General features: G+C 43.5%; 1 protein-coding gene across 1 annotated transcript; it reads right to left on the bottom strand.

Moving 5' to 3' along the window:
• Positions 1-6: 6 nt before the first annotated feature.
• Positions 7-13,324, bottom strand: LOC118754984 (titin-like; the record flags this gene model as incomplete). Its single annotated transcript, XM_036489847.1, is given in 3 exon segments — positions 7-923; positions 1,206-2,281; positions 2,283-13,324. Coding segments are annotated over 3 exon segments (12,726 nt in total), but the record flags the coding sequence as incomplete, so codon positions are not given.
• Positions 13,325-13,330: the final 6 nt, after the last annotated feature.

The raw sequence follows: 13,330 nt of genomic DNA, 5'->3' as shown, positions 1-13,330 counted from the left end.
AAAAACGGTCGTCTGTTTAGGTAATTCTTGGTTGTTTTGCCTTACAACATCAGACCATGAAAAGCCTGGCAACACAGTCGGTTTAGGCACATCCAATTCCTTTGGAACCGGTTTCCTCACAACTTGGACTGATGACAAAGTCGAATCTTTTCTTTCCTCATCAATGAAGGTAACGTTTTTATGAGTATCGCTTCGTATAGGTAGCTCATCTTCCTGAAGCGCCTCAACCTTTTCTTTTCCGGTCTTTTTCTTTTTCAATTTATCTGCTTTCAAAGGCTTTCCTTGCTCAATGGTATCGGAAACAATATCAACCCAACTTGAGATTGACACAGGGGGTTTAACTTCGGATATTTTGACCTCCACAGTGGTAGCTTCGTGCTTAAATTCTTCTAACTTTTTGGATGGTTTATTTACAACTTTATCAGTAACTACCACAGCTGAAGAAGTGGGTGTTGGTTCGATGAGTTTGTCATCAACAGTCTTCACCTCCACAGTTGCTTCCACCAGAGTCTCAGGTGTCTGCACCTCTTCGACCGTTTTGATGGGTTTCTCTTCAACCACTTGAGTGACGTCTTCGACGGATTTCGTTTCGGGAACCTTTACTTCCACTGCTCTAGTAACAACAGTGGTTGTCGTAGTTGTTGAGGTGATCTGAGACACTCGTTCTTCTGGTTTATCTTCTTCGTCAGATAAGACTATAGGCTCGTCCGGAACATCCATCCAGGTGCTGGAAGACTCATCAATAGGAAGACCGGCATAAGCAGGTTTCTTGGCTTCCTCCTTCACTGGTTCAACGGGTTTCTCTTCCAGAGCCTTAACCTCAATAACTTCTTCAATCTTTACGATCGGTTTCTCTTCAACTACTTGCGGAGCTGTCTCGATTGAGTTGGTTTCAAGAGCCTCTACTTCCACTGTTTCAGTAACAATGGTGGACGTAGTTTCTGTTTCTTCCGATTTGTCTTTTTCGTCAGATAGGAACATAGGTTCGTCCAGAACATCCATCCAAGTGCTTGAAGACTCATCGATAGGAAGACCGGCATAAGCAGGTTTCTTAGGTTCTTCTTTAATGAGTTCAACGGGTTTCTCCTCCAGGGCCTTAACCTCAATAACTTCTTCAAGCTTTACGATCGGTGTATCTTCAACTACTTGCGGAGCTGTTTCGACTGGTCTGGTTTCAGGAGCCTTTACTTCCACAGCTTCAGTACCAATGGTAGCAGTAGCTGTCGTGGTGGTCTGAGACGCTGTTTCTTGAGATGCTTCTTCTTCGTCAGATAAGAACATAGGTTCGTCTAGCACACCCGCCCAGGTGCTTGAAGACTCATCGATAGGAAGACCGGCATAAGCAGGTTTCTTGGGTTCTTCCTTAACTGGTTCAACGGGTTTGTATTCCAGAGACTTAAACTCAATAACTTCTTCAATATTTACGATCGGTTTCTCTTCAAATTCTTGCGGAGCTGTCTCGATTGAGTTGGTTTCAAGAGCCTTTACATCCACTGCTTCAGTGACAATGGTAGACGTAGTAGTAACTGTCACGGTGGTCTGAGACACTGTATCTTGAGATGCATCTTCTTCGTCAGATAAGAACATAGGTTCGTCCAGAACATCCATCCAGGTGCTGGAAGATTCGTCGATTGGAAGACCAGCATAAGCAGGTTTTTTGGGTTCTTCCTTCACTGGCTCGACAGGTTTCTCTTCCACGGCCTTAACCTCAATAACTTCTTCAACCTTTTCGATCGGTGTATCTTCAACTACTTGCGGAGGTGTTTCGACAGGTTTGGTTTCAGGAGTCTTTACTTCCACTGCCTCAGTAGCAATGGTGGATGTATTAGTAACTATCGCGGTGGTCTCAGATACTGTTTCTTGAGATGCTTCTTCTTCGTCAGATAAGAACATAGGTTCGTCTAGCACACCCATCCAGGTGCTTGAAGACTCATCGATAGGAAGACCGGCATAAGCAGGTTTCTTGGGTTCTTCCTTAACTGGTTCAACGGGTTTGTCTTCCAGAGACTTAAACTCAATAACTTCTTCAATATTTACGATCGGTTTCTCTTCAACTACTTGCGGAGCTGTCTCGAGTGAGTTGGTTTCAAGAACCTTTATATCCACTGCTTCAGTGACAATGGTAGACGTAGTAGTAACTCTCACGGTGGTCTGAGACACTGTATCTTGAGATGCATCTTCTTCGTGAGATAAGAACATAGGTTCGTCCAGAACATCCATCCAGGTGCTGGAAGATTCGTCGATTGGAAGACCGGCATAAGCAGGTTTTTTTGGGTTCTTCCTTCACTGGCTCGACCGGTTTCTCTTCCACGGCCTTAACCTCAATAACTTCTTCAACCCTTTCGATCGGTGTATCTTCAACTACTTGCGGAGGTGTTTCGACAGGTTTGGTTTCAGGAGTCTTTACTTCCACTGCCTCAGTAGCAATGGTGGATATATTAGTAACTATCGCGGTGGTCTCAGATACTGTTTCTTGAGATGCTTCTTCTTCGTCAGATAAGAACATAGGTTCGTCTAGCACACCCATCCAGGTGCTTGAAGACTCATCGATAGGAAGACCGGCATAAGTAGGTTTCTTGGGTTCTTCCTTAGCTGGTTCAACGGGTTTGTCTTCCAGAGGCTTAAACTCAATAACTTCTTCAATCTTTACGATCGGTGTATCTTCAACTACTTGCGGAGCTGTTTCGACTGGTCTGGTTTCAGGAGTCTTTACACCCAATATTTTAGTGACAATGGTGGTCGCAGTAGTAGCTGTCGTGGTTGTATGTGACACTGCGTTTTCAGCTTTTTCTTCTTCGTGGTCCAGCACATCCATCCAGGTGCTGGAAGACTCATCAATAGGAAGACCCTCGTATGCAGGTTTCTTGGGTTCTTCCTTCGCTGGTTCGACTGGTTTCTCTACAACAGTCCTTACTTCCACAACTTCATCCACCGCGCTGTCAACTGGCTTCTCTTTTTCAACATTTTCTTTTGGTGTTTCTTTGGCTACTTGCAGAACTTCTTCGATTACAATTGCTTTCTCTTCAACCACTTTCGGAACATTTTCTATAGGTTCAACTGGACTCTTAACTGGTTCAATTTGTTCAAACTTCTCGATTGATTTCTCATTGACCACTTGGGGAACTTCTTCGAATGGTTTGCTTTCGGATTCTTTATCTTTCTTTGTTTCACTTACAACAGTGGTTGTAATAGTAGTTGTTGTGTTTGTCGAAGTCACTGTTTCTGCAGAGTTTTCCTCTTCATCAGACAAGAACATAGGCTCATCCAGAACAGTCATCCAGGTGGTTGTAGATTCGTCGATTGGAAGACCAGCATATGCAGGTTTATAGGGTTCTTCCTTTAGGGGTTCAACGGGTTTCTCTTCAACAGGCTTCCTTTCAACAACTTCTTCCACTGAAGTCTCCATTGGTTTTACTACCTCAACCTTTTCCAACGGTTTCTCTTCAACTTCTTCCGGCATTTCCACCACAGGTTTGATATCAGGAACCTTAGCTTGCTCGACCGGTTTCTTTTCAACAGTCTCCACTTCAACTACTTCTTCTACTATCGTCTCAGCTGGTTTTACGTCGTCAATCTTTTCGATTCGTTTCTCTGCGACCGCTTGCGGAACTTCCTCCACAGTTTTTGTTTTACTAACGACCGTTGTTGTAGTGGTAATGGTCGAGGTGACATTGGACACATTTTCGTCGGTCTTTTCAAAGACTTCTTCAGTAGGCTTTTGCACCTCAGCGGGAACATCATACGAAAATAGGTCGTCGTCTTCATCAATCATATCCTTCCATGATTTGGGTTCATTCTGCCCGGCAAAACCATCATTATCTTCGGGGTGGTCGTAAGTCGAAGTAACTCTCTCAGAGACTTTGTTCCATTCAAAATCATCGAAAGTCTCTTTTTGCGCCGAAGCTTCAACCGCCGGCCTCTCAAAGACAGCTCGCTCAATTCTTTCAATTGGCTGTTTCTTTTGTGGTATAGCTTTTACCTTCTCCGCTTTAGACGTTGGTCGACTGCGTTCATTACTAATGAAATCTGTAGTAGATTGACTAACTATTGTAGCCCAGGACATCTTAGTAGGAACAGCGGGGATATCGGAGTATATTTCAACCTCTTGGGTTGCCGTAGGTTTCGAAGCTGGCTTCTCTTTTGGCTGCGCCATTTCTTTTATTTGTTTCGCTTGTTTAGTACTCAAAGTTTCTTGCGGCTTTTCTTTCGGCTGTGAAACTTCTTTTCGTTGTTTCAAATCTTTCTTACTCACAATTTCTTTTGGTTGTGCGGTGTCTTTAAGCTCAACCTCCTTTTGACTTGCTATCTTAGCCCAAGTTAAGGTATTGGACTCTGTTGCAGGCAATTTCTCATATCTTTCAGAGTCACTGTCAGATGTTGTCGGCAGTGATACATCCTTTTGAGTACTTTCTTTAGGCGCTTCGGTACGTTCCTTTACTTTCTTGCTCACAGGCTTGGGTTTCTTAAACTTTTCAGATTTCTTTGGTGCTTCAACGACAATTTGCTCAGGCTCAGCTACTTTCTCTGCCTTCTTACGTTTTTTTATATCATCAACCCATTCGCCTGGTCGTTTTACTAAAGCTGCCCAAGAGAATTGTGGGTTTGGAGGCGCTACGGGTTCTTTTGTTTCAATTTGTAGTTCTGGCTTCTCGACAACCTTTGCCACTGCTGCTTCAATTTCCGCAACAGCGTCGGTAATAGCAACTACCTCAGTCCATTCAGTTTGCTCTTCGATATGAGTGTCAGTCTTTTTGGAAATACGTTCAGGTTTTGATTTTGGTTTCTTATCTTTATTTTCCTTTTCCTTTGTCTTTAGAGTCTTCGGTTTTTCGACCTTAGGCAATGGTTCTGATGGTGCTTTATGTTTCGTAATGGTTTCATCAATCCACTCGCCTGGTCTGCTTACTAGTGAAGCCCAAGATACTATGCCTGGCTGCGATTGTTTTGGAGCGATGTTTGCAGGCACAGCTGGCGCTTCAACTGCGCCATGGGTCTCTTCTTCTGATGTAATTGGAATCTGACTATTTTCTTTTATCTCATCGGATTCATCACTTTCTGTGGACTTTACTTCTTCTGCCTTAGTCGGCTTATACACGGGCTCTTCTTCTTCTTCTGGCTTGGTTGGTTCAATGGAAACATCTCTGTTTTTATTTTTCTTGGATTTTTTAGGCTTACGCTCCTTTTCTGGCGCTGCTGGCTTTTCTTTTGACACCTCTTTAGCTGGTTTCTTATCTGCCACAGCCGCTTTTTTCTCGCTCTCGGTAAACACCTTCTTCGTTTTACTAACGATGTCATCCACCCATTCACCAGGTTTCTTTACAATAGATGACCATGACATTAATGGTGCACGAGTAGTTTCGAGTTCCTTCTGAGGTTCTTTCTGTGGTTCATCTAAGACGGCAGGCTCTGGCTTCTCCTCAAGTTCAGCAGTAATATTTTCTGGCACCTCTTTCTCCATAGTTTCTACGATTTTTACGACCTTTTCTACCTTCTCAGCCTTACATTTTTCTTTCTTTGTTTTCTTTTGCGGCTCATCCTTTCGTTTGACTTGCTCGACTGGTGTAACCTCAGGTTCAGCTGGTTTTTCGGAAGGCACTTTCTTGTCTTCACTCACAGCTTGAATTGTGCTCGTTTCCCCTACATGCGAATGCTCACCAAACACGATATCAGCATAGGATTTACCCTTCGGCGCCTTTGAGTCTCTTGTATCCTCAGGAAGTTTAAATACCGGAGCATCGGCATTGAGTTGGGAAGGCCTCTCACTAATTTTCTCTTCTGGCTGTTCTTTATGCGACTTCTCTTCTCTCTTTTGTTGTTTGGATTTTTTCTGCACTTTCTGGGTATGAACACTTCTTTCGTTTTCTAAGAAAACCACATTTTCATCAGCATCCGTTTGGCGCAGGTAGGATGGTGTAAATTCGGGTGCATTAGGTGACAATTTGGACGTAAATGCAATATTTGGTTGAACAGGTGTTGTATCTTCTAACACACTTGACCACGTATCAATAACAGACTTCTCTTCTGGTAATGGCTTGCTATCGGACCACTTCGACACAATCAGCAGGTCGCTTTCGCTGATGCTTCTCTCTTTACCATAACCATCTACTGGAGGTGCTGTTATCTCTGGCGCGAGTGGTACATTTTCAAGGCTGTTTTCATTTTCCGACTTAACAGTACTTTCAGTTTTAACCTCATCCACGAAAGATACAACCTTCTCTTTCTTGGTTTTGTCGTCAACTGGTTGGTTTTCTTCATTCATTACAGTAGGCAGTTTAGGTTGCTCATCTACCGCTAACATACCCGCAGTACTTTGCTCTATAGCTTCAAACATGGAACTGGTTATGGTGGTAATCTGAGATAGAGCATGCTGGATTTCATCGATACCAATAGTTTCGGTATCTTTAACACTCTCAGACACCACAGCAGGCTTAATGGGCGTTTCTTCAACTGGCTTCACATCTTCGATCTTCTCGATCCGTTTGTCTTCGGTCACTACTGAAACTGTTTCTACAAGTTTTGGTTCTGCAGGCTTTACTTCTACTACTTCACTAACAACGGTGGTTGTTGTGGTAGTGTGAGACACCGTTTCTTGAGATGTTTCTTCTTCATCAGATAAGACCATAGGCTCATCCATAACGTCCATCCAGGTTGTGGAAGATTCGTCTATTGGAAGACCGGCATAAGCTGGTTTCTTGGGCTCTTCCTTTATAGGTTCCACGGGTTTCTCTTCAACGGTCTTCACTTCAATACCTTCTTCCAGTGAAATCTCAACAGATTTTACTTCCTCAACCTTTTCAAACGGTTTTTCTTCAACCAATTTGGGGACTTCTTCTACAGGTTCCGCGGAAATCTGAACTGGTTTAACTTCCACAACTTTTTCGATCGATTTGTCTTCGACCGCTTGAGGAATATTTTTTACAGTATTGATTTCAGAAGCTTCAACTTCCTTTACTTCAGTTACAACAGCGGTTTTGGTGACTGTTGTTGTGGTAGCCTGCGTCACGGTTTCTACAGAGTTGTCATCTTCATCAGACCAGACTATAGGCTCATCTAGAACGTCTATACAGGTTGTGGAAGATTCGTCTATTGGAACACCGGCATAAGCTGGTTTCTTGGGTTCTTCCTTTATAGGTTCGACGGGTTTCTCTTCAACAGTCTTCACTTCAATAACTTCTTCCAGTGGAATCTCAACAGAATTTACTTCCTCAACCTTTTCAAACGGTTTCTCTTCAACCAATTTGGGAACTTCTTCTACAGGTTCCGCGGAAATCTGAACTGGTTTAACTTCCACAATCTTTTCGATCGATTTGTCTTCGACCGCTTGAGGAATATCTTTTACAGAAGTGGTTTCAGAAGTTTTAACTCCCCCTACTGAAGTCTCAACTGGTTTCACTTCCTCCATCTTTTCTAATGGTTCCTGTTCGACCGCTTGAGGAATATCTTTTACTGAGCTGGTTTCAGAAGACTTAACTTCCTCTACTTCGGTTACAACAGTGGTTTTGGTGACAGTTGTTGTGGTAGTCTGAGTTACAGTTTCTTCAGAGTTTTCTTCTTCATCAGAGAAGACCATAGGCTCATCCAAAACGTCCATCCAAGTTGTGGAAGATTCATCTATTGGAAGACCGGCATAAGCTGGTTTTTTTGGTTCGTCCTTCACTGGTTCGATGGGTTTCTCTTCCACAGTGTTCACTGCGATGATTTCTTCTACTGGAGTTTCAACAGATTTAACTTCCTCAACTTTTTCGAACAGTTTCTCTTCCACCATTTGAGGACCATCTTGTACAGACTTGGGTTCAGAAGCTTCTACTTCCTCTACTTCGGTTACAGCAGTGGTTTCGGTAAAAGTTGTTGAAGTGGTCTCAGACACAGTTTCTTCAGGTTTCTCTTCTTCGTCAGAGAAAACCATAGGCTCATCCAGAACGTCCATCCAGGTTGTGGAAGATTCGTCGATTGGAAGACCGGCATAAACTGGCTTCTTGGGTTCTTCTTTGACTATTTCCACGGGTTTCTCTTCAATAGTTTTCACTTCGATAATTTCTTTATCTGGAGCCACAACTGATTGCACTTCCTCAGCCTTTACGATTTGTTTCTCTTCGACCACATTCGTAACTTCTGCTATAGGTTCTACTGGGATCTCAACCGGTTTCACTTCCCCAACCTGTTCCAACAGTTTCTCTTCGACCGTTTTAGAAATTTCTTCCACGGTTTTGGTTTCAAGAGTTTTGGTTTCCTCGACTTCAGTGACAACACTAGTTTTGGTAGTCATTGTAGTGGTGGTCTGGGTTACCGTTTCCTCAGATTTCTCATCTTCATCTGACAGCACCATGGGTTCGTCCAGAACATCCATCCAGATGCTGGAAGACTCATCAATTGGAAGGCCAGCATAAGCAGGCTTTTTGGGCGCTTCGTTAACTGATTCGACAGGGTTCTCTTGAATAGTCTTCACTTCAACAACTTCTTCCGCCGAAAGCTCAACTGGAGTATCTGCTGGTTTTGCTTGCTCAACCTTTGCAATGTGTTCTTCTTCGACCGCTAGTGGAACTTCTTTAACGGGTTTGCTTTCAGAAGCCTTTACTTCCACTGTTTCTGTAACAGTAGAGATTGTAGTAATAGTGGCGGAGCTTTCCTGCGACACTGTTTCTTCAGACTTTTCTTCTTCTTTCAATGTTTCGATTGGTTTGTCTTCTAGTTTCTTTACTTCAGCAACCTCTTGCATTGGTTTTTTAAGTGGTTTGTCAACTATTTTCACTTCTTCAAGCTTTTCTTTCGCTTTCTCTTCAACGATCTCTTGATCATCAACACTCTGTTGCACAACAGTGTCCAAAAAGTGTTTCTCTGCCTGCTTAATCGCCTCAACATTGTATTTCGGAGTTTCGTAGTTGAAGTAATTGCTAACGCTTTCTAGTACACTTGCCGTTGCAGCAACTGCAGTCGTTAGAATTGTGGTCGAGGTAATTGATTGCCTAGATTTATCTGTGTTCGACTCTTCCTTGCTTTCAGCTGGTGCGAAAGATTCGCTTATTTCTGCTGGCTTGACTTCCGCAACTGCGGTAGCCAATTCGAGTTTCGGTTCGACGTGCTTGACTTGCGAAGCTTGCATGTCTGCGATTTCTTCACTTGTTGACGAGGTTGTGACCTTAGTAGTCACGGTGGTGGCGGCGGTTTTCGAAACTAACTCATCTTCTTTAACCCCTAACTGAGTCTTTGCAACCTTTTCAATTAAATTTTCTTCGTCTATATCACTTACGTGCCTTACAGCGGGCTCCTCATCTTCCGGTGATTTAACGTTTTCTTGCAGTGTTTGGTATCTCACCTCAGCTTGTGCTAGCGTAGAAACATCATATTTTGGTACATCGTAATACAAAGGAATATCACTCGAAACTACACTAATGACCTTAGTAGGTGCGTCGACAACTGGCTTAGCTTCGTCTTTCTGTGATAATTCTACTATTTGGGGTTCACTAGGTTTGTAAGTATGGGCGCTAGTTTCTTCGATTAGCACGCTTGCGCTAGGTTTTGCAGCAGGTATTTCATTAGCAATAGCATTGTTAGTGGGTTCTGCGGTTGCAGGTAATTTGGTGTGTACTACTTGCACTTCTTCTTCTTCAACCTTAGTTTCTGCCTTAGGCTCGAGTGGTGTGTCGTCGTGTGCGGGTACCTCACGCTCAACTAGCTCGTGATACGCTTCCTCACTCTTACTAACTTCCCTAATCTTAAGCGATTTATCCTCAACCAAGTCAAGGAAAATATTTTGTTTAAACTCAGTTTCAATGCGTTCCACGCGCGCTTCTTCAACGGCAGTCCTACCTACTTGTGGTGCCTCCGGTTGCTCGCCTACTTCACTAGTCTTGCTTGCTAAACGTTCTTCAGCTAGCAGTTCTACCGTTCTATCTAACTCTTGCTGTTTGAAAAAGTCTTCTGGTAGCGCTGGTCGCTTTTTCTTATCTTTCTTAGCGAGTTTCTTCTTAATGTCCTCAAATAATTCTTGCTCTTCAGCTGTCATTTCTGCTACAAAGTCTGGTGTGTCTACAGCCTGTGTTTGTTGTACAGTGAGCTCTGCTAACTTTTCATCCTTTTGCGTATCGCTTGCTGTGGGCGCTCTGTCGGGTATGGCAATATTATTCACTGTAACTAAGGAAACACCTTCTACGATAGTAGCTAATGAAGTGTTCTCGTTGTACTCGCTGCTTTCTGTAATGCGTTTCTCTACTACACTCTCTGTGGTTAACTGATCTATAATTTCATCTTTCTTTTCTACTACTTTTTCTATTACAATAGGCTCTGCTAACCTAGTCACCGCTTCCGTGGTAGGCAGCACATCCTCCAGTTGAGGGGTTTCACTACTAACCGTCACACTGGAAACCTGTTCACCTTCCTCTACTTTCACGTTACTGCGCTCGTCTAATACCTCCTCCGCTGTCACCTGCTCTTCTATTATCTTGTGTATAATTGATTCTGTGCCTGTCTCAAGCTTAACCTCTTCCTCTACAACCTTTGTGCCCGCGCTTGACTGAGCTGTATTCTCCAACTGTGTTGTCAATGTTTCTGTAACTTGTAGGGTAACTGGTGGGAAATTGAAATGCATTTTCATTTTAGGGGTTTTGTATGTCTCTTCATGCGTTATGAGTGCAATCTTTCGCACTTCACCCGATTTGGGAAGACCGTTATAACTTTCGTCAACCAGCGTTAGCGGTTCACCGTCTTGTGTTTCAAAACTAGCTCTTTGTAGTGTGGTTAGTCGAGTACGTTTGGTAACGGTAGTGGTAGATTTTGTTGTTTGTTCGTTAGATTGTGTGGTTAGCGTCTTATTGGTAACTATAAGGTCTGAGGTGGTTCTTGTGGTCTCCGTACTACTTTTCTGTTGTGTTTGGTGCGCTTTCTGTTCCTCAACATTTGGTAACACTTTAGTGTCAATATCAACAACTTCAATGACAGTACTCTTCTTTGATTCTACTTGCTCGCTATTGGCTGAATCAACAATTTGAACCTCATCAATACCACTTGGTACATAAACATTGTCACTGCTTTCAGTTGGTGCATATGCTGTTGGCAAAGGTTCAGACAATGAGCTGACGTCAATGGTTTTCACAACCGGCATTGTAGCCTGTTCGGGCATTTCAACTGAGGATGTTACTATGACGTCATCTGGATTATCTACCTCTTTCAAAAATATACGGCCATCTGAAGCAATTGTCTTATTCAATCGCATTGTACGTATGGTTGTGGTTTTTATAATAGCGCCATCAGTTTGCGTTGTAGTGGTTGAGCTTTCGCTAGGCTCTTCAATAACAATTGGCGAGTTTCGTAGCTGTTCTTCGCTCGTTTTCGTATGCGCTGCTTCATCGCTGACGTTGGCGGAAACAGAATCGTATGGTATGCGTCTAATAAAGCTTGTCGTACGCACAGTCACAGTTTTTACTACACCACCGTTCTCTTTTTCATGCTCGTCGGTGGGCTCAACGACAGCTGTCTCGTCTGCAGTATTCTCGCTCGCCGTCGTCGTACTCTTTTCGCTGCTGCTTTCTTCAACGTTTTGTGTTATTCTTTTAACTGTTTTTGTCTTGCGTACGCGTATGGTTTTAACCACATCGCCGGCAATTGTTTGATCTGTGGCGTATTTTTCAGTTGTGGGCAATACATTTCTGATTTCGTATGCATCAGGTGTATCTACAATGGCGCTCTGCTCCTCCTCCACGCGTGCTGGTGGATACTCTTTTTCTTCCACTACTTGCGTAGCTTCACCGATTTCCGTAGCTTCGTTAACATTCTGTGACTTGATGCTCATTGTACGTACTCTGGTGGTCTTTATCACACCACTGTCATCGACTTCGCGCACAACTGATTCTGATTTCTCAATTTTCGATTCTTCCTTCGCTTCCTCTGCCACGTCAATGTCTTCTGCTGTTTCTGACGCCGTTGGCTGTGGCTCCGGTGACTCTGGTGACGCTGGTTTCTTCTGCATTATCTTCTTGACGAATTTCGTCTTGCGTACAGTGGTGGTTTTCACCACCCCGCTTGCGCCCTCTGCCGGTTGTTCTTCTGTTCTATTTGGTATTGCACTTATTTCATTCAGGGGCTCTGTGGTTTCTAATACAGGCTGTTGCTCTGTAATTGTTATTTCGGCGACTTTCTGCACAATCGCGTTAATCGATTTAGCATCGGCGTCTAAGTCGGTTACTTGCAGTCTCGGTGACAGTTGCGTTTGCTTCTCGCCGCTTAAAAAGTCATTTGTCAATCTTTTTACATCGTCTATGCGCTCAGTGGGAGTTGGCGCAGCGAACTCAACAAGTGGTTCTCTTTCATCAATATCTAATGCGAAGGCAACTTGCTTCGGTGACTTTCTTAAGGGTACTACTGTGACATTGCTGAACGGTTTAGGGATGTTTGTTTCCTCCGTCACGGTTACTGTTGTTTCAGTTTGCCGCGGTGTTAGTTCCGTTGTAGCGATAACCGCAGAAGGCTTATCTTCAGCCAAAATATGAGTTCCGCTCTGTGATTCTGCTGGAACTACTACTTCCTCAGTAACTGCTGTGACCGGCGCTACTGTTGCTGCTTTAGTCTCCTTTTCTGGTTTACTTTTCTTTTTCTCCTTCTTATCTTTCTTTGACGTTTTTTGCGATTGTTCAGCAGTCAGTTTCTCAGCATTGGGAAAATCTGTGATATGAGTTGTTACATTCTTTTCTACAACTGCATCAACTGACTCGACAACTGGCTCTTGCGCTGGCTCATTCGTACCAATAGGCACTTTAGCCTCTTCACTAGTAGGCGTTAGCGTCATGGTTTCCAGCTTGAACGCCGGTTCTCTTTCCACTACATTGACTATCTTTTCAACCGGACTTACATCCTCACCTTCTTCGATTAGCACTTCCTTACCGTCGATGATTTTCGTAACAATTTTGCGCCTTATTACAGTAGTTGTCTTGGTTATATTACCATCAGTAGTGGTTCTAGAGTAGGTCTCTGTTTTGGGTTCGTCCTCGGATACGCTGATGACTTCCGCAACTGGCTCATGCATCTCATGTGGCAGCGGTAGCGGTACCGATTTACCTTCAACGATGCTAATAGTTTGCTCTACCGATTCATTTGGCGTTTTCTGTGTGGTTTCTGCTTCCTCAACAATTTCCTCCTTTCCATCGATGATTCTAATTATTTTAGTACGCGTAGTTAAAGTTGATATCTTTTTCGTTGTTGTTTTGATGATCGATATGGCGTATCCATCTGTTGAAGAAAACTCTTCGCCGACAACAGTGATGGTCTCATCGGCGGGCGGTTCAGTGGCATTGAGCGATTCCTCGGTCTTGACGTGGATAACGGGTTCTTCTACCGTTGA

The sequence above is a fragment of the Rhagoletis pomonella genome, unplaced genomic scaffold (assembly GCF_013731165.1).
Source record: "Rhagoletis pomonella isolate Grant_MI unplaced genomic scaffold, Rhpom_1.0 Rhpom_scaffold_05048, whole genome shotgun sequence".
Taxonomy (NCBI): Eukaryota; Metazoa; Arthropoda; class Insecta; order Diptera; family Tephritidae; genus Rhagoletis; species Rhagoletis pomonella.
Note: the sequence above shows the minus strand (reverse complement) of the source record. Positions and strands in the feature narration are given on the sequence as shown.